The following is a 21,116-nucleotide window of genomic DNA, read 5'->3' as shown; positions in this document are numbered from 1 at the left end:
GACCTCTGTTTGGTAACACAACGACTCCTGGCAAGGGCAAGCAACACTGTAAAATGCTTCAGAAACTCATTAATTATTATCATGATTCCCGGTAAGTGAGCAAATGCCAAGGGGACATGTGTGGTAATGCTGTGGATTTGTGCAAATGCAATGATTCCTCATAGGAGTTTCTCAGATCAGAATGGAAGCCTCTGGGCCTCCTGGCTGGGAGTGGCTCTAACAGAGGTCTTGGAACATCCCTGGGTCGGGGGACACACAGTTAAGTGCGTCAGAGCCATGTGGGTCTACCCGAGGTGGTGAGTCCACGGGGACACAGAAGCATGTGGACGGCTTGCTCCCCCACTGGGACAACCACGCCGGCACCCGCGGCACGGGCTTCCGAGGACCCTGGGTGTCGGGGCTCACGTCAGAGCAGACCCACTCTGCAGCCTGAGAACTGCGCTTATGATAGAAAAGTGGAAACACCGATTTCACAAAAATGAAACCATACTGTTCCACTACTGGTTTTTAAATGTTTCATACAGATGGTTTTGCATATCATTACATGGGTCTGCTTCATCTGTTAGTATTCTACTGTTCAATAACAGGGTGTAATTCTCTAGTTAAAGGCTTTTAAGTGGTACTTTGTGTTTTCATTTTCAGCAACCAACAAAATTCTTTCTCCTTTGTACACATACCTGTTTAGTTCTTCAGAATAAATTCCTAGCATTGGAATTTGGAATTCCTCGGTAAAATGACTTAGACTTTAAAATCATATTACTAAATTCCCTCTGGCAAAAAAGTTCCATTCCACACCAACGATGCCCACTCGCTTTACACATCCTGCCAACACTGAGTCGTCTCGATCTTTCTAAAATGTGCCAAACTGAGAATCTGAACAATTCACTACTGTTTTATCTTACATGTTAATTAGATTCAGTGGTTTGGGTTTACATTTAAATAAAGACTTATTTCTATAACAGCAATTATGATACTTACAATAATTTGCAACAATTAGAAACAAGCATTTTTTGATAAAAGGGAGAGGTAAAAAGTACCCTAATAAACAAAATAATATCTATAAATTCATAACAAGACTAAATCAAAAGCCCCCTCTTACCACATCTATGGACTTCATTAGAACTAAGTTCAGTCTGTCTTTCATCCTGTGGAACAGGTGTTACTAACACAGTCACCACTGGCGAGAATTGGCGAGTGTCTTTTCTCAGGAGACCCCGAGACTACGGGCCTGCACCCACGTGGAATGATTTATAAGCTATTCTGCACCGAGGCAAAAAGGTCATCAGATTTCCCTGAGGTCCTGGGATAGTGCAGTTTTGTGCTGGGGGAGTCACGTAATGAGATGAGCGGATTCGTTATTTGGCAAAGAAATCCCTTACGGGCTAGAGCTTTGCGACTTGAGTCCAGAGGAGACACCGCAGGAAACCAAGCGGAAACTCGCCCGCACGTGTGATGGCTGGGTTACTGTTTGTCAGGACATCCCGGCTTACGTAGCCTGACAGACGCCCCTTCGCTGGGAGCCCAGGCACAGTCCCATGATTCTTCTGTCCGCACGGCCCGGGTGTGTCCTGGCCTCCGGAAGAGGGCGCAGAGCACGCACAGTGACGCACGGGGAAGTGAGAACACCCTCCTTCAATCCAGTGTTTCCGGGAGGCGTTGGGATTGTGGCTCGTAAGAATTTGGTTCGGGGTACCTGCTGATCCCCAGCTTTCTGAAAACAGTCACAGGGAGGAAAATCATAATGTGAGATTCTCTCTCACCCTGTTTTTGTGTCCCGAGATGTTGGGGCTGTCACCACTGAGGATATTCTCAGGTTCCCTCCAGCCGGGGCACAGCTGGGAGGGCTTGAGTCAGGTGGCTAACCAGCTGGCTGGGAGCCGGGGACACGAAGTGACAAGCAGCGTTCTCTCTGCCTTGGCCATCAGGGGAGTGTGGACTGACTCACCAGGGGTCCCAGTCTGTAAGAGGTCTGTCCTCTTCTCCTGCGTGGCCCTGTGGGTGCTGGGGAGATCTCCACCCCAGCATCGCCTTTCCAGAAACAGATTAGGGGGTCTGCCACATTTCCACGGGAGATCAGTTTCACGGCCTCCTGTGATAATGGCTCTGGAAGCGGAAGGCTGTATCTTTTGCAGCTAATTTGGTGATGCCTCTTCTGTCCCAGGTGAAGCCAGAAAAGGCTTATTGGTTGTAAGCCGTAGAAAGGCAGAGAGTGGGCTCACTGACGAGCGGGGAGGGAGGGGAACGAAGTGAAGGGAGCAGGGTGGGTGCAGAGCCCTGGTTCCTGGGTGTGGTCCCCGGGCCGCAGCACAGGCATCCACTGGGAACCTGCTGGAAACCCGAATTCTCGGTGTCTACGCCAAAACTCTGGTCCCGAGCCATCCCTGCTTCAACCTGACTTACAGGCGACACTGACGTCTGCTAGTTGCTCTGGGAGGGAAAAAGAAACCAGTCGGAGGTCTCGGGGCTGAGCAGCGGCACCTGCAAGGGAGGTACGAGACCTGCCACACGGTGCAGGGCTGGTGGCGTGTGATGGTGACGAGAGTCAGGGCTCAGCTGAAGAGGGAAATACTGAAGCCCGGAGTTCCTGCGGCCCCCTGATGCCTGAGGGTGACCTCGGACGACAAAAGGGACCCAAGTGCTCACGTGGTCCAAGGTGGGAGTGGTCCTAGAGGGTGTGTGTGAGGGTGAGGAGGGTTTGGGGGAGTAACAGCAGGAGATACCAAATGAAGAAAACTGAGAACTCGGATGGATAAAAGGTTTGGCTGTGACAGGGTGAGCAAAGACCAGAACAGCCCCTATTCCTGTCCCCTTCGGATGGGACAAAGGACAAAACTAAGTAAGTGTCCCGCCAGTGAAAAGAGCCCGGGGGGGATCTGCCTGATGGGGTGCAGGTGGGAGGCTGGTAAATGGGAATTTTTAACCCATAGGCGTGGGTTTAACTAAGGAAAACGAGGCTCGGGATGCTGAGTTCAGGGTGAAGGCCTCTGGGCAGACAGCGGACCCGGTGTGGCTCAGGAAGGTGGCAGTGTGGGCAGGCGGGACAGGTAAGAGGACGGAGGACGTCCAGGGGACAGACGTGGCACACGTGCAGACGAGACACAGCCCAGCCGTCAGGCTAAGGTCGTGACAAAAACTCTTTCACTAAGAAAAGGAACAGAACCAGGGCACAGGAGGTTAGCTGCCGTGTTTCTAGAGGTGACAGCTTTCAGAGACCACTGCAGGGACGGGAAACACTTCTGATGGCAGTGGTAAGAGCAAGGATGAGCCCACACTTAATTGTTTAGGCAGAGCATCACGGGCAAAGTGAACCCCCATTCTAATAAAGAAAGTTAGAACAACACCCAAATTTTCATTGTGACATTCTTAAGGAAGGCCCTATGTTTTAAAGATAGTCCTTTGTTTAATACGGAGAAAGAGAAAAGTAGAGTTTTATAATTTAGTCAGGAAAAGTTATACAAGATACAGACTTTATTTCCATGGATTTCTGAAGTCATACGCTTTGTAAAAACCTCTACCTTCATTTACCCCCCACAATATTTACCATTAAACCAAACAAATGGATACAATAACTGCTCTCATAAGATAATGACAGATTGTAAGACCCAGTAAGTTGTAAAATATAATAGATGACAACCAACTGGTTAACAACAACAACAACAAAAACTAAACCGAAGGCCTGGAGCCTTGGTAACAATTTACAGAACCACTCAACCTAATGACAAAGGTCTGCTTCAGATCAGTAAGGCCTCGCCGCACCGATTCTCAGAGAGGAAGGCACAGAATCACTAGCGTCGAAAGTCACCAGTGAATGCGTGTGGGGTGTGTGCGCGAAAGTCGGTGCCTTTGCGGCGCGGACTTTTATGTCTAAGTAACATAAACTGCTCATGTAAAATTTACAGTATTAGATTCCCTTTGCTAATAAAGGCTAATCATTTTTGACAGAAGGTCAGCCTGAAAGAAAAAAAGGAAAAAATCAACTTTTCTAAGACTACTTTGAACAAAAACGCGTCATCCCTCAATATCAGGCAGACTTTTAAGAAAATGATATAACTGGTACAATACTTCCGAAGAGTGTGTAAACACATTGACAGCAACTAACACCATTCTGATGGCACATTCAGGAGCTCACATTCAAAATGACATCACTGGAAAGTCCTTTTCTGGGTGTGAATTCAAATTCTATGGTTATGAGCCACATATCAATGTTTTGTTCATGTTAATTTTTAATAAATGTTTTGTTAAATTTAGTTATGCTTTTCAAAACAGCTGAAACCGTAGCATGTGAGATCTTGGGGCAAAGACACCAAAAACAGCACTTCAAGAAGATGTTACTCTGGCCTAAAGTGACTGCTGAACAGTAACTTAGATCTAGTGTCAGTTACTGTCATGTACGAATATCATGACAGTTTCTCACAAGACCACTGAAGGTGATTCTGTCAGAAATCACAACGCACTAAAGCACCTGGCAAGTTAAAGTTCAGTCCAGACACACACACAGCAGAGGGAAGTGTGAGCACTGCCTAGTCATCTCATTCAGTTTCACTAACACGGCCGTTCCACTGCTTCCACGTCTCAGGAAAACGAGGATCCAAATATAATGCTAACTTTCCACAAATCAGTCCCCCTAAAATCTGAACTGGTTTTCATCAGGAAATAGACTCCCTTAAAACTATACGTCCAGAAAACTTAACCGGATGTCGATCTAGTAGAGCTGCTAGCAAAGCCAGATGGACAGAAGAAACGATGGAATAAACGGACCTCTAGCACTGCACTACATACAGACGGAGAAGCAGAATGATAAGTACACCACTTTAAAAATGTGTCCATGCCTGCCGAGCAAGAGGAGTCAGGAATTATCATAATTAACGCGAGGACCTAATATGTGTTCTAGAACTCCCTTTAACGTGGGCTGCCCTTCACTGTCCGTCTGAGCCGGGCTCCTCACAGGCTGCCACGTGGTCAGCTCAGACGTCGATGCGAATGCCGTGCTTTGAAGACATCACGTGTCTGGCCCCGGTGAAATACATTGCCAGGGAGCAGAGGTGCGGTAAGGACGAAGTGACTACCACGTACAGCCAGAATGGCAAGGGAGAAGTGTTCCCAAATGGGCATAGCCACAAGCCGTGGCGGATGCCATCGCGGACGTGGTGTGAGGTCCAGGACATGAACACCATCCAGGGCAGGAAGCACCAGGAGTCTTTGAGCTGGAAGAGGTGCATTGTGAACTTGAGGGTCAGAGCCACAGCGGGGATCACCGTGGAACAGTGCAGGAAAGGCCTTTGCGGGAGAGTCAGTGCGGCCTGCCGGGAAAAAGGTTCACACTTCATTCAAAACCCAGGATCAATAAAGAGGTCGGGTCGAAAAAAAAGTGAAGTGATTAAGCAAGATACTGGGTTTGCCAAAAAGTCTGTTAAGCTTCTTTTGTAAAATAAAAGACAGAGTTTTCAGATTCACCAATAACTTTACTCATTTGGATATTTGGAGCATATCAGCTATTTTCTGTAAGGTATAATGTTGACTGTTCTCAATTAATGAATGTCTTGGTTTGATCGCTATTGACTTCAACTAGTCTACCCGACTGTGGAGCATCGTCCAAGGAGAAATCTCCAGCACGAAACTTCACAAACCACTTCTGACACGTTCCATCAGTCACAGCACCTTCTCCATACACTGCACAAATCCTGTTTTGCATTTCAGTTGCATTTTTACCTTCCTTGAAATGATAAAGCATAATATGCCGAAAGTGTGTATTTCTTCCACCGACAACATTAAAATGGCTATGCAAAGAGTCACCAATTTTGATGTTTTTTTTTAAAGCACACATGATATGACAGCTGTCACAATACAATCTGACAAAACCGTTTCAAAGAAGTTAAAGACAGCTAAGTGCTACGAGCCCCATCTTACAGAAAGAACCAAACTCTTGGCCAACCCAATATGTATATATATCTAAAAGTAATACACAGGCACCAGTATGGTGACAGCCAGAAGAAAAGGGGGTGGGGGGAGGTGGGAGAGAGGAAAGGGGATAATTGGGGATGAAGAGACTTGACAGTGGGGAATGGGCGCACGAGGCAGCACGCAGATGACGCTTTGTTGAGCTGTACGTTTGAAACCTGTATGGTTTTACCCAAAGGCATCCCAATAAACTCTTTAAGAAATTACTTAATTTAAAAAAAAAGGATTAGTATCAGCACAATGCTATACTTTACCTGCACTATCTCATTTAATTCTTATAATAGTCCCATGAGCCCGAGATTATTTTACGAAGAGGAAGCTGAGACTTGGAAAGGTTAAGCAACTGCCCGGCGCTGGGCGGCTCGGTGGTAGAGCTGGAACTGATGCCGGGCCCCTGCCTGACCCCGTGGCCTACAGTCTTAACACCATGGCTTCCAAATGAATCAAAGAATCAGCAGGGCAAACAGCCCACATAGCTTTAAAAATTGCAATAAGAGAGATGGATTCTGGAGCTCATCCTGGTCTCTAATGTTTGTTTGTTGCTCACTATTTGTTAAGGAGCCTAGTGTCACTGCTCATTTGATCCTCATAACAACCCTCTGAGACAGTTAATGTTACAATCCGCATTCCACCCACGAGGAGGCTGGGACTTAGGGAAGAAAAGGAGTGGCTGACATTGTACACAACACCGCGACCCAAACTCAGACTTCTGACCCCAATCTTGCACGGTTCTACAGAGAGCAAAAAAGAGCCAAACTTGTCTTTAGTCAGGAGTTACCGATTCTACACTGGCCAAGTCTCTAAACCAGAAAGGCAGCCTCTGAGAGACACCTGGTGCAATGCTGACACAGGACGGGGAGAAGGGGCCACCGTTTCCCCTTCGTTCAACAAGTCTCTACGGAACACCACGAGGTGGGCCGGGCACTGTTCTAGGCCAGTGGGGACAGAAGTCCTTGCTCTGAATTGATATTTCTTTCCATGAAATGTTTACAGATCATAAACATGTGAAAGGTAGGCAAATCTGCTGACACCAGAAGGTATTATCTGACCTGCCACGCTACGCTAGGTTCATTTGCAAGGCCAGCAGTCACTGTATGGCTAAACCCGACGACGTAACAAAATCCCGCAACTTCTCCGCCAGGGACTGTGTCCCGACCAGCCCACTGAAATGCACAGCTGTGGTTCCCAGAGGGGCTCGAGAATGAATCCACTGAAGTCACTCCCCAGGCCTGGGATCATCTTAAAGCCATTCAGCTGTTAGGGATAAATCATGAAGAATATGCGGGCAAATGTAAGTGTGGTCCTGAAGAAGAACTCGGACACAGGGAGGGCAGGACAGCCCCGAGAACGACCCCGCTGCCTGTGCGCACCGTCGGGGGAGCATTGACACAAAGTGCTCAAAAGAGGCAGATGGATGATGGGCTTTCTCATCCATCTCATTTTAAAATAGAGCTCACCTTCTACAGCTCTAGCTAAAATGATGCTGCAAAGTTCCATATATTGGAGCTAACGACATTAAAGGAAAGAACCCCAAAAGTAAACAGACATGCTTCTTACCTTTAAAGACAGGGATCTAGCTAAGAAAAAGTGGTCTACATCAATAACAGAGGCTAAAAATCCAGCCAACATGATTTCTCTCAAGTCGGTCTTCTTCTTGACTCCGATGACGATTGCCCAGGACCACATGCCGATCACGCCGTGCACGGCATTGTCAGAGAGGGCGCGCAGCCAGGGATTCTGCTGGATTATGGAAAACTGCAGGAGCCTGTCAGCGATGAGGCAGAAGATCCCCAGCCCGAGGCTGGAAAGAAGAGACTCGGGGCTGCAAGACTGGAGTAGGGCCTGGGTCTTCTCAGCCTCGGATGCCATCACAGACGAAGTATCAGTGCACACGCAACGCCATCAGGACACGGGCAGCCGATTCTCGTTGCCATTCCCAGTCACGCTAGCATGGGAAGCAGAGAAAAATATTAAGACGAAGATTATGGGCTGCCATATAATACTATCAAAACATTATCAGCAGTACTTTCACCAACACAAAAACCAAGTTCTAAAAGTTCTTTAAACTGTCATCGGTAATCTTACTTTTCCTAGCTTTCTTGAGATATAATCAACTGGGTACCCTGTGTAAGCTAAGGTGGACAGTTTTATGACTTAACATACATACATACTTTGAAGTGATTACCAGAGTAAGGTTAGTTAACACATACACCACTTCACATTGTCGTCTTTTCTTGTGTGTTGAGAGCATTACAGATCTACTCTCTCAGTAACTTTCAGGTACAAAAAAACGGCATTTCTTACATGATACACATTATATGCTAAGTGACCCGAAGAGGACAGCTTTGTAGGCAAGACAGGCTGGATGGGAATGTGTGTCAGGGATGTTTGAGAGCGTGCTGGTTGTCGCCTATTTCTCTGAGGCCACGCCTCCCTCAGCACCGTTCACTACACGGCCATGGGCACCGTCCTGCACCCAGCAGTACTTTCCATACTCCCTCTGCTAACAGCAACCTCTTTCTTTGGGAAAACAGCACATCCCAACATCCAAACTCCAGAGCCGACCAATTAGGATCTTCCATCTCCCTTATTAGTAGTTGTGATTAGTTAATAATGTCTAATTAGTAATCATTTCCCAGTAGTGGTTGATTAGTAGTGATTAAATGAGTGATGGAGATGGCCCAGGCTGGACCAGACTCCTTTCCACAATTTTCCGGAGTGGAGCTGGTGAGGAACGTTCATTTCCTTCTTGCAGACTATGGGCTCAGTGACACAGGGCAGGCTGGGGAAAAAAATCATAAAGCCCTCGGGTCCAGCGCCCAGTTCTCAGAGCTGCCCTGCATTCCTGTGGCTCACCCTTCACAGCTACGAGCTACTCAGTACTTTCCCAATAAACCCCTTTCTCCTCCCTGGGGCCTCTAACGGAAGAACCTTAACTGATATGAAATGTCTGTTGCAGAGTGGTTAGCTGGCACAGAATACTGAAATCATTTATCTAGTTAAAGTTGTCCATATTGTGTGACACCCGAATTTTTGTTTTGTATTGTTTTAATTCTGAGACTAAAGAATAACTAAATGATTCATTGAGAATGACTGATCTTCCACTCTGTAATAACAACTACATACAGATCATTATATTTTGAACTTTATAGGGAAATGCAAAAGACCCAGAATAGGAACACTTTGAAAAGGACGAATTAAGTGGAAGCACTACACCATTTGATTTCAAGCCGTATTATAAAGCTACAGTGATCAGAACTGTGGTACTAGGCCCTGGCCGGGTGGCTTAGTTGGTTGGGCCTCACCCCGCAAAGTGATAGATTCCTGGTCATAGCATGTGCCCGGGGTTGGGACCTTGCTCCCTGGTCAGGGCGTGTTCGAGAAGCAACCAATAGATGTTTCTCTCACACTGATGTTTCTCTCCTTTCTTTCTCTTAGTTTATTATGTGTCAGTTACACTCCAAAAAAGACATACTTTATTGTCAATAACAACAGCAGACTTCCATGTAAAAGGAGCCACCTGAAAACAAGACAGAGGTTATGGAGATGAAAAGCCTGACTGCCCAGCTGAAGGCTTGGCAACAGCATTGCAAAGGGAAACTACTGCTTCAAAAACCACAAAGTGAATACAAACAGTTTCAATTTTTATTTTTCCCCTCCAAAGTCTGAGGGGGAAAAAAAGAGCAAAGACCTGAGCATTAAAGGAAAAAATAAATCTATACAACAGGAAATTCTTTATCGGTATTCAAGCCAGGAAAAAACAAAAAGGCTATCTGCAAAACAGTGTGACTGACATTAACACTGACACTAACACTGCAACGTCGTGGGGCACAGAGGTCTGAGGGCAAAGGGTCGCTGTGGGATTCTCCACACAGGCAAATGAAGAATTTTGAGAGTTCCGCCTTGGAAATTACACCTGTGTAGGATTCCTGGGGAAAAAGACTGAGGGGCAGGGCTTCTAAATCTCTCAATCTCTAGGGAGAGGGGAGAGGAATAGAGAACACTTGATCAATACAGTACGGCAGAACAGAAAAGGAAAAAAAGCAAAGAAAACCTTACCGCCACCTCAAAAGCAATTGGGACCAAACACAGCAAACACAAATACCACAGTGAATGTAAGTGTATTACATTTCTCTATTAAGAGACAGGCTGAGACAAAAGAAAAGATCCTTTTTAAGCCTCTAAGTTTTGGGGTAATTCATTATACAGCAAGAATTACGAAACAGTTTCTGGTTTTAGAAAGGTAGGATTATGGTCCCAGAAACACAATTCTGACATCTACTCCTCTCCAACTATTGGCGCAGATGTTCAGACTCTCAGTGCGAGACAGAGAGATTTAGGGAGTGTACTTTATCTTCCTTACTGTGTCTGACCAGGACACCTAAGGGACCCATTTGTATTCTCCCTTTGTTCATCCCTTTTCTAACTCCTGCTTCTCCCCCCACAAATAGAATGACTCAGGCACCTCCCAAATCGTAAAAGAGCCTTCTGTTTATTTCACATACTCACTTTTTGGGAGCAGGGTCCTTAAGAATGGTAATTATCATTTTCTTTTAAACCTGTCATGCATAAAATCTAATGTGCTCAGGTGTTTAATAAATATTTCATTATACTAATAAAAGGGATGAGCAGTGCAACAACCCTCAGCCTTGGAACGAAAGCTGTGACTGTTCTGCCCTCAGAGCCAGTCTCCCACATCATACATTTCTCTTACTCACAGGAACCAGTTTCTGCCATTGCCAAACTCTGCCACACCTCGTCCTCATTACAGTAAAATGCCATCAACTATGGGGCCTTCAAAGTGTACACGGCAGTCATCTCCTTTTCCTTAACTCCACAAACACATAATTAACCAGTATCTTAAATGATACACTGTTATGTATTGTCTGCCAATAATCTCTTAGACATATTTCTGCCAAAACAAATCAGGGATAACAAATTCCCAATGTAAACATAATTTCCTACTTCACCCCCTTCCTCTCCCCTAATCACAAACATTTACAAAAACTGGAGGTTAAACGCACAATATAAAATCAGAAAACTGCCTTTATTATGCTTTACAAATAAGTCCTCTTCACTGAACTGTAGTTGCTGAGAAGCTTGTATTCCTTTAACACTACAATACCCAAAGCAGATGCCGAATCTAATACAGCTAGTTGGCAAAGAAACACAAATCTTGCTCACTTTCACGGTAACTTTTTATAGCCTGAGTATAAAATGTTTAGCTCCTCTTACCATTACAAATAAAACATACAATGCTGCATTTCAACTTGATGTTTCAAGTCTCAGTAAAGTCTCAAAGTCATTCTTTCGTCAGGTTTTTGTGATGCCATAACTTTTAAGACAATTAAGAAAACAGGGCAGGAAACCACGGCGTCTGCAGGGAAAACACTCAGTCACATTCGTGGCATCCATGTCTCCCAGGATGGGGGCGCCCAAGGGCTCTGCAGCCAGGTCACGAGAGCGGGCAGCTCTATCAGATCCCAGGTATCCCCCGGCCCCATCCCCCGGCTCCCCAGCCTGGGTCAGAGAAACGCCAGTGGCACGGAACCGAAGTGAAGACAGGAGAAGCAGAGGGCACGCCCTCCGCTGTGGGGCTCTGTGCAAGTCCCTGCGGCCCCCGAGGGGCCAAGCACACCCAGCTTGCTCTCGGGTCCGAAGTGCCTGCCGCACCTGCACGCCTTCCCCATCTGGAACCTGGACCTTCCAGAGTTCAGGCTCAGCTGGCCCCTGCTGAGGATGGCCCCACATTGAGGGCGCAGTTTCACAGCACCCATCATGTCCCCTCTCCCACCCGCCCACCACCGCAGCTTGTCGCACCCACCCTCGGCTCTGACAGCGGAGGCCCCGGGGGCCAGCCGAGGCCCCGCCCCTCCAATCTGTCAGTACCATAGAGATGCCGGCGCCGGCCAGAGCGGCTCCAGTCCCTCCACGCCGCCCGGGAGGACCACGGGATAGACGCCGCTAGGAGCCGACACCAACCTGTATTCGAATGTTCTTTGGTGCGGGGACTGGATGCCTCGGGTTCTTCCCTATCATGTCCCCTCAGAAGACCTTTGGGACGACAGGGTGGGACTGAAAAATGCTATGTTGGCCCCGTCTGTCAAACCTGCATTTGTTCTTGGATGGCGCCCTGCAGACCCAAGTGCAACCCGGGAAGCCAGGGCGCGGAGTGAACCTCGCCGAACGGGGTGAGGGGCCCTCCACGCGCCCCAAAGGGGTGGAAGTAGTCCCGACGCCCCCTGCGCCGGTGCCGGGCGCAGACGCCCTCCGCAGCGCTGCACCGCCCCCTTGGGGCTGTCTGCGTAATCGACAAGCCTTGGTTGATAGTGAATGCCTCCCAAGATAAAACGAACTTTAAATTTTTTCTCATAAATGTGAAATAAAAGTAGTTCAAAATTTCAAAATAGCTCTTTATTAATAAAGTACTTTATAAGTGTATATTTTAAGTTTACAGGTTTCTAAGTTTACAGGTTACAAAGTTTAATATCACTTCTCATGTAATTATTGTACAGAAGTCATATATACAATTCCTTGGCTTTCCAGTAATTTTATACTAGTCACTTGAAACAACGCCCTTAAGATTTAGTAATATAATAATCCCATTTCACTTTATAGAGTTTGATAGAAGACAGTCAATATCCTGAATAACTTCAGAGATTTTTTTCAATGCTACAGATACTGTCTTTTCATTAACTTCTTCTAGCAAGGTTCCTGAATGTTCTGGTTTATTTTCAGAAGACTGTTCACTCTTCTTGTTAGACATCTGACTTAGGACATCACTATTCTCCAATAATGCTAAGTTGCTTGGTTAAGGAGATTTTATCCACATTTTTTCATTATACAAGTATTTTTAATTTCAGGAAGCCTGACCTTCATATTAAAATACGATTTTTCCATTGGGAAGAAGATCTCTTGGCACTTCAAAACTTATCAACTCTGTCCTTTATAGATGAAACTAGAGTATAAGAGAGGGGTAAAGGAAAGCGTATGTGTATGTGTTTGGATGAAGGTTTGATGATAGGAAAGAAATAAAAGAACTAAAATCTCAGTAAACCTTTAGCTATATTTACTAAGGAAAAAAGTGAGAGGACTCAATTAAAATTACAATAGAAATAAATAGGGAGATTGCAACTGATAGCACATAATATAAAGGAGCATAAGGAACTGCTATGAACAATCGTGCACCGACAATTGGACGATCTAGAAGAAATGGGTAAATTCCTAAAAACAGGCAACCTAGGAAGAGTGAGTCATGGGTAGAAAATCTGAACAGACTGAATGCTAGTAAGGAGATTGAAACAGAAATCAAAACCTCCCAACAAACTAGAGCCCAGGACCAGATAGTTTCACTAGTGAATTCTACCAAACATTTAAGGAAGAATAAATACCAATCAGGGGAGGGAACACTTTCAAACTCATTGTATAAGGCCAGCATTACTCTGACAACCACGACCAGACAAAGGCACTTATAAGAAAAGAAAATTACAGGTCAATATCCCTGATACACATGCAAAAATCTATAAGATGTACCTTCTACAGACAAAATACATCTTGAGTTTCTTAAATATTCAATGAAGCTCCACAATATATGTGTGGATTAACATAAGCTACAGTCATGAATTAAGCCTAGAATGGAAAGGATGTGATTATGCAGGACAATACATTAAAGGATACAGTTAAACTTCTGTATCTTTTCAAGTTCAGAAGCCACACACCTGTGGGGGGAAAAAAGTACATTCATGCTAGTTGTCTCATTCTTATTTTATCCACAATATTTTAAATAAGCATACTTGAGTTTTTTCATAAAGGTTAGAGTTTTAGAAAAACCTAAAAGAGTTTTTTATATTGGCTTTATCAAAAAATCAACTTGACTCAGCTGATAAATTTACTGAGTGCTTTTAATGAGTAAGCCAAGTGAATAAAAGTACCCACCTCCAGGAATTTTTAATCAAGTATTGATATTTGAAGGTAATGGCCTTCCTGCTATAACTTCTTAGAATTAACCTAACATACCCTCTATTTCCTTAAAGTATACTCAAATTTTAAAAACCTACTAAAATCTCATCACTTTTGTAAAGTAAGTGATTTCTCCTTCCTTGAATTCCTATAGATTATGTCAATTAATCCTACACCTATATGTAATGTCTTCTCTTGAACTATTTTATTTCCTTAACACCTAGATTGTCTCTTTCAGTAGAATGGATCTTTTCCTATTCTCCTGTATTGTGCACATGCAGCAAGACCTCATTTACATGGAACTCAGGGTACGGATGGTTTGGGAGGGTTTTTATGCAGTTGAACCAGGTCATAAAACATAACAGTTTCTATTACATTCCTTCTGGAATAGACTACCTTGTCATTTTACTGGTTAAGAATAACCACAGTATACTAAACATTCTCTTCTTGACTTGTAGGATTAACATTATGAACATTAGCTCTTACCATTTTCCACAGAAACAGATTTTGGGGCAACTGGTATGGAGTAGAAGGCAACTCCAGCAGAGCCCCTTGCTTGTGTGTTCTTTTTCCTCATCAAGCTACAATAAAACATGAGCAGTAGAATACAACTAGAAAATAATGTGACTCAACTAGCTCTCTGCAAAATTAAGGAGGGCATTAATGTTTAAAACACCTCTTTATTCAAGTCAGTAGAAAGGTCTTCTTGAGAGTACCTAAGAGGATTCGTGACTTCTCCACTGGCTTTCCTACAACGGTCCACAGGTACCTCCTTGTCAGCTTACACTCCCTCCCTGTACTCCAGCCTATGGCTGTAGAATGAGAGATCTTTCATGACTTGAAGCATTTATGATAAAGACTTGGAATAACTCATTTCAAAACCTGCTGGTTTTTCATCACTTCAAAATACCTATTTTTTTTAAACAGAAACTTTTTTTTTCCTGGCAATAAACAATGAAACAAACTACCTTTAGTTCTGTTGCTCATATAATGAATAAACTTCTTATCAAACATCTTCTATATTATTTTTAGACTAGCATCCCTATTAAGAAGTTGAATCAGACTTTCGGCCAAGATGGAGGCGTAGTAGACACACTGTGCCTCCTTGTACAACCAAAATTAGGACGACAAAAATTTAGAAACAAAAAAGCACCCAAAACTCTCAGAAAACTGAACTGTACGGAAGTCCGACTACCATTCATCCAGACCGGTAAGAGAGGAAGAGTTGGCGGCCAGCAGAGAGGGGTTAGGGCAGGAAAAAAGCGGTGGCTGGAGACGGTGGTTGGCAGACCCCAGGAGCGCAGGCAACAGCTGGCAGACCCTGGGTGCGGGGTGGCAACGAGCAGACCCAGTGAGGCCCACAAGGCGGCAGATGACCACGGTCACACATTCGCACACAGATAAACCAGGTGAAAATGGGCAGCAAGACAGACCGCGAAACCCAGGGCCCCAGTGATGGGAAATGAAACCTAAAAGCATGGACTGAAAACACTTGTGGGGGTTGAGGTGCCAGGAGAGATACCCAGACTCACAGGAGAGTTCGCTGGAGAGACCCACAGGGTCCTAGAATGTACACAAGACCACCCACCAGGGAACCAGCACCACAAGGGCCCAATTTGCTTGTGGGAAGCAGCAGAAGGGACTGAAATCAGAGAGAGCAGAGCAAGCATCATTGTTCCCTCTCTGACCCCACCCCCACATACAGCCTAACAACCCAGTGACTGGGTTGCCCTGCCCTGGTGAATACTTAAGGCTCCACCCCTCATAGGTAACAGGCGTGACCAGACCCCACCCCCACAGAATGGCTCAAAAAGAAAAACAAATCAAAGCCCCAGAGCCAGTACATCTAAGCGACCAAGAGATAGCCAACCTATCAAATGCACAGTTCAAAACACTGTGAACTGTGTTTTGAACTGAGCATCAGGATCCTGACAGAACTGGTTGATTTTACTCACAAATTAGAGGAACAAATGAAGGCTACACTAAGTGACATGAAGGAAAATGCACAGGGAACCAATAGTGGTGGGAAGAAAACAGGGACTCAAATCAATGGAGTGGACCAGAAGGAAGAAAGAAACAATCAAACAGAAAAGAATGAAGAAACAAGAATTCAAAAAAATGAGAAGAAGGTTAGAAACCTCCAGGACATCTTTAAATGTTCCAACATCCGAATTATAGGGGTAGCATGAGGGGAAGAGGAAGAGAAACAAGTGGAAAACTTATTTGAACAAATAATAAAGGAGAACTTCCCCAATCTGGCAAAGGAAATAGACTTTGAGGAAGTCCAAGAAGCTCAGGGAGTCCCAAAGAAGTTGAACCCAAAGAGGAGTACACCAAGGCACATCATAATTACATTACCCAAGATAAAAATGAAGGAGAGAATCCTAGAAGCATCAAGAGATAAGGGGACAGTCACCTACAAAGGAGTTCCCATCAGACTATCAGCTGATTTCTCAAAAGAGACCTTACAGGCAAGAAGGGGCTGGAAAGAAGTATTCCAAGTCATGAAAGGCAAGGACCTACATCCAAGATGGCTCTATCCAGCAAAGCTTTCACTTGGAATGGAAGGACAGATAAAATGTTTCTCAGATAAGGTCAAGTTAAAGGAGTTCATCATCACCAAGCCCTTATTATATGAAATGTTAAAGAGACTTATCTAAGAAAAAGATAAAAAATAAGAATATGAACAGTAAAAAGGCAGCAAACTCAGTTATTAACAACCACACCTAAAACAAAAGCAAACTAAGCAAACAACTAGAACAGGAACAGAACCACAGAAATGAAGATCACATGGAGGGATAGCAACAGGGGAGTGGGAGGAGGAGAGGGGAAAAAAGTACAGAGAATAAGTAGCATAGACAGTAGGTAGAAAATAGACAAGGGGAGGGCAAGAATAGTATGGGAAATGTAGAAGCTAAAGAATTTATGACCCATGGACATGAACTAAAGGGGGGAATGTGGGTGGGAGGGAGTGTGCAGGGTGGAGGGGAATGAAGGGGGAAATGGGACAACTGTAATAGGATAATCAATAAAATATATTTTTTAAAAAGTTGAATCAGTAGACTAATAACAGAGGTGAGTTGAGAAAAAATACTGAAGGACCATTTAGGTAGCTATTTATTATGCAGTCTCTTCTCTTTCCTCGGCCTACTTCTGACAAGAAAACAATGTACAGTGGGAGATGACTTAGGGCTTTCTGCAAAGGAAATGGGGCTAATGCACGTGGTTCCCCCCCCCCACTCCTCTTCAATTCCTTTGTCTCCCTGCGGCTCCTCATTGTTTCTACTCACCGCTGCCATCACCATTCTTCACCTCCTTTCCCTCACTTTTTTGTGTCTTGACAGTTACCCTCTTCTAAGCTGTCACGTAAAAAGGCTAGCCTCTTACAAACTGTGCCAGCCGAGCGATGATGAAGTGACAATCTTATAGCTACGTACTATTTCCCTTCCTTCCTATGTGTTTTGCTAGGTACTTGGACAACTTTTCTGCTCCCAAACAGGCTGTAGTGGAAGAATGACGGATAGGGAAAGCTGAATCCTTAAAACAGTGGAGGCAATCAACTAATATCATTTAGTGTGGGCCTCTTTATCTAAGTAACCTCAGAAAAAGTGATAAGAATCTGGCTAATGTTTCTATTTTTTCACCACACTATGCTAAGCACCTTACAACCTACTTTAACGCTTCCTAAATTGTTCCTGGTACCTTTCTTTTCCAGTGTGTTCAGATTATTTGCTCAGAAATACTAACCTTCCCAATGACCTTTCTTCCTGTCATTTTTTCCATTTGAAAAAATGGAATTTTTCCTTGTAATTCCATTCAGTCTGAATTCCCTTAGTGAATAAAAGATCCATTCAAACCCCCACTATACCTAACGGACAGCACCTGCTCCATAAAAACTATCTTCTAACGATCTCCACATTTCAAAATATCCACTTTTTCCTCTGTCCTTACTTCCTCCCTAAAATGTCTCACTTTCCCTAAATATTTCTTTGGGTGCAATGCCAGTGTCCTGCACACCAAAAGGCACACAAGAGGAACCAAAACACTTGTTTTATTTGTTGATTTGCCAGTTAACTTGGGGAAGGTACTAAAAATCTATTTTTTCTGAAAGCTTATTATGTAGTCAACATTTATTTCCCTTAATATTACTAAAGGTTTTTTTTTTTTTAAAAACCTCCTTTAAATTTTTTCATAAAGTTTTGAGGATGAATTGCTCACATTGAAAGAGTCACATTTTGACATGATGTTTTCAGTGTAGTTTTCTGACCTCCAGATGAAATATAAGATGATGAACTATAATAACTTATATATCTGATTAAAGATAAATTATTTTTAATCCTAAGCTATCAAAATATAGTTAAATATATTTAAGAAAAGGTATTCTTAGGGAAAAAGTCTTAGTTTACCATTTGACATTTTAATTTTTAAGTAGTAAAAATTGGCTGTACAAGTTGGCTCCTTGTGCAGAGTAAAGGAAATAAGCATGGAACATAAAGGAAATAATAAACAAATGGGACTTCACCAAAATAAAAAGCTTCTGCACGGCTAAAGAAAACATCAGCAAATGGAAAGGGAACCAACCAAATGTACAGGAAAATACATTTGCCAATTACACCTTGGACAAGGGTTCGATTCCAAAATGTATAAAGAATGCACATAATTCCACTCCAGGAGGACAAACAATCCAATTAAGAAATGGGCAAAGGACCTGAACAGACACTTCCTCAAGGAGGACATACAGAGGGCCCATAGGCATATGAAAGGATGCTCAGCATCACTAGCCATCAAAGAGATACAAATTAAAACCACAGTGATACCACTTCACACCGGTCAGAATGGCCATCATAAACAGATAAAATAAACAGTGCTGGAAATTAAAAATGGAACTGCCTTTTGACCTGGCAATTCCACCATTGTGGTTATACCCTAAGAATCCTGAAAAACCAATTCAAAAGAACCTATGCACCCCAATGTTCATAGCAGCACAATTTACAATAGCCAAGTGCTGGAAGCAACCTAGGCGCCCACCAGTAAATGAATGAATCAGAAAACTATGGTACATTTACATGATGGAATACCACTCAGTAGAAAGAAAGAAGGAGCTCCCACCCTTTGCAACAGCATGGATGCAACTGGAGAGCATTATGCTAAGTGAAATAAGCCAGGTGGTGAAAGACAAATACCATATGATCTCACATATAACCTAATCAACAAAACAAACAGGCAAGCAAAATATAACCAGAGACATGGAAATAAAGACCAAACTGACAGTAATCAGAGGGGAGGGGAGAGGGATTACGGGGAACAGAAGAGGAAGGGTCATCAAGGAACATGTAAAAGACTCATGGACAAAACTAAAGGGAGGTAGGATTGAGGGTGGAAGGTGGAGGTGGGTAGCGCAGGGGAGAGTGGTGGGGGAAAATAGAGACAGCTGTGCTTCAACAACAATTTAAAAAATTTAAATGATATATAAATACCAATTTTCTTCAGGAACAGAAAATGAAGGATTTGTGAGCGTCTCTCTCTGACTAGTCTGAGTCAGTTTTCTGCACCATGATATTACCACTGACATATACCTAGATTGAATACATTAAAAGAAATACGTGTATAATATTTATAAAAATACTAAAAAATGATTAAAAAATTAAGATAATTTGGGGAGAAGGGTAAATAGAATATCTAAAGTAAGGCATTCACTTCATTGGAAATATTCATCAAGGAGAAAATTATTTACTCACATACATTCATGATTAATGAAGATGAGATTTAAGAGTCAGAACAAAGGGGATATTTGGATTGCATTCAAAGTTCAATTTCAAATGTCTAAATTCTCCTTTTAGTTTTTCAAAGAAAAATTAATTTCATTAAACTTTATCATGTAAATGTATTCATACATAAGACTAAGTGAGCATTTGCTTTTTACAATTTAAACTAGAAGATACCCATTAATGCATGTGTGTGTGTGTGTATATAATTCACTGAATATGCAAAACAAAGATCACGTTTAAGAAAATGATTGTTCTGAAGTAACTGGCTAAGAACAAATATAGCAATGTTTGCTAAAGATACTATCTTTTTGAGGCAAATTATTCAAACTAGCAATGAGTATCAGAGCAGTTAGACCATGATGCAGTAAATCCCAACAGAAAAATAAATTCAAGAGATAAAAAAACAATTCTCTTGTGAACGTTCTCGAAGCAAAATCACTAAAATGTCAAAAACAACGCAAGTACAGTGATGATAACAAATTATATAAACAAACAAAAAAAGTACATTCATAAAAAGCTGCTTTTGAGAATCTTCTTCATTTTAAGAATAACCAGTTAATTAATTTTTTTCTACTTCATAGAAATTTACAAAGGGGTAGTTATTTGTGGTTGCAAACCTTATTTCAAATTGGTTAATTGGTACATACCTGACCATAACCTCCACAGCAGACCTGTTATATTTAACACGCTCACTTGGAAAAACCACTTGAGTACAAATGGAAGTGATTAAAGCCGACCTGATCTCTGCAGTTATTATGCTAGAGGCCAATGTAACTGTGAGCTGTGAAAGTTGTGAAATGACTTCATTCACATGTCATATTTTTACATTCACATGTAAAAATAAAAACATAACATGCAAATATAGTTTATACCTTTCCTGTCAATTAAAAGTAAAGGTTTTTTACTAACATAAAAGTAATTTTTTTAAATTGCCTTTTAGTACCTTTCATATGGTCCGGAGTGTTCAATCTGAATTAACTGCTCTTGTCCATCAGGAAAAGTTAACTTACACCAGCCTAAGCTGAGTCCTTGATTTACCTTAAGAAGAAAGAAGGAAAGGTAAGTTTTATCATTCGAAAATGGGTTGGGGGAGAACCCAAAGAAAACCCTCTGCTAACTTAACAATTTTAAAAAGTATATAAATCATAAAAAATTTATTGTGACTAATTTAAAAGTTATATGAGATATGATGATTAAACTACCACTGTTATATAAATAATTACCAAAAGAACAAAAATACTAGCCCTTCCCTCTAATAGTTACCTTTATAAAAATGACTATTTGCCACACACACCTATCTGATTTTTGCTAGGAATTCCAATGAGATCAGTAAAGCCTCTTGACAAATTTTATACTTCAAAAAATAAATAGAGATATAACAAAATAACAAAAAAATAAGTACCAAAGTATTTCCACAGATTAAAAAAATAC

The 21,116-nt window shown here is 42.9% G+C and overlaps 1 protein-coding gene across 10 annotated transcripts; it reads right to left on the bottom strand.

Annotated features, from left to right (window-relative positions):
* Positions 1–501: 501 nt before the first annotated feature.
* Positions 502–19,481, bottom strand: TMEM267 (transmembrane protein 267). 10 transcript variants are annotated; one of them, XR_008390121.1, is made up of 4 exons: positions 11,194–11,335; positions 7,516–7,903; positions 1,946–5,300; positions 502–1,711 (listed from the first exon to the last, which is right to left on the bottom strand). XR_008390121.1 is itself a non-coding variant. In XM_037164586.2 (4 exons), exons 3-4 carry the CDS (start codon positions 7,825–7,827, stop codon positions 4,965–4,967), a joined length of 648 nt encoding a protein of 215 aa, XP_037020481.2. In that variant the 5' UTR covers positions 7,828–7,903; positions 11,194–11,335; positions 12,068–12,223; the 3' UTR covers positions 502–4,964. The 10 variants fall into 10 exon arrangements, 8 of the variants coding, with proteins under 8 accessions (XP_037020481.2, XP_037020474.2, XP_053513375.1 ...); XR_008390120.1 differs by having other exon boundaries at positions 502–2,325; positions 2,401–5,300; XM_037164586.2 differs by adding an exon at positions 12,068–12,223 and having other exon boundaries at positions 502–5,300.
* Positions 19,482–21,116: the final 1,635 nt, after the last annotated feature.

Source organism: Artibeus jamaicensis, unplaced genomic scaffold (assembly GCF_021234435.1).
Source record: "Artibeus jamaicensis isolate MK-2021 breed Jamaican fruit bat unplaced genomic scaffold, CSHL_Jam_final scaffold_369, whole genome shotgun sequence".
Taxonomy (NCBI): Eukaryota; Metazoa; Chordata; class Mammalia; order Chiroptera; family Phyllostomidae; genus Artibeus; species Artibeus jamaicensis.
This window is presented reverse-complemented; position numbering and strand designations above follow the sequence as displayed.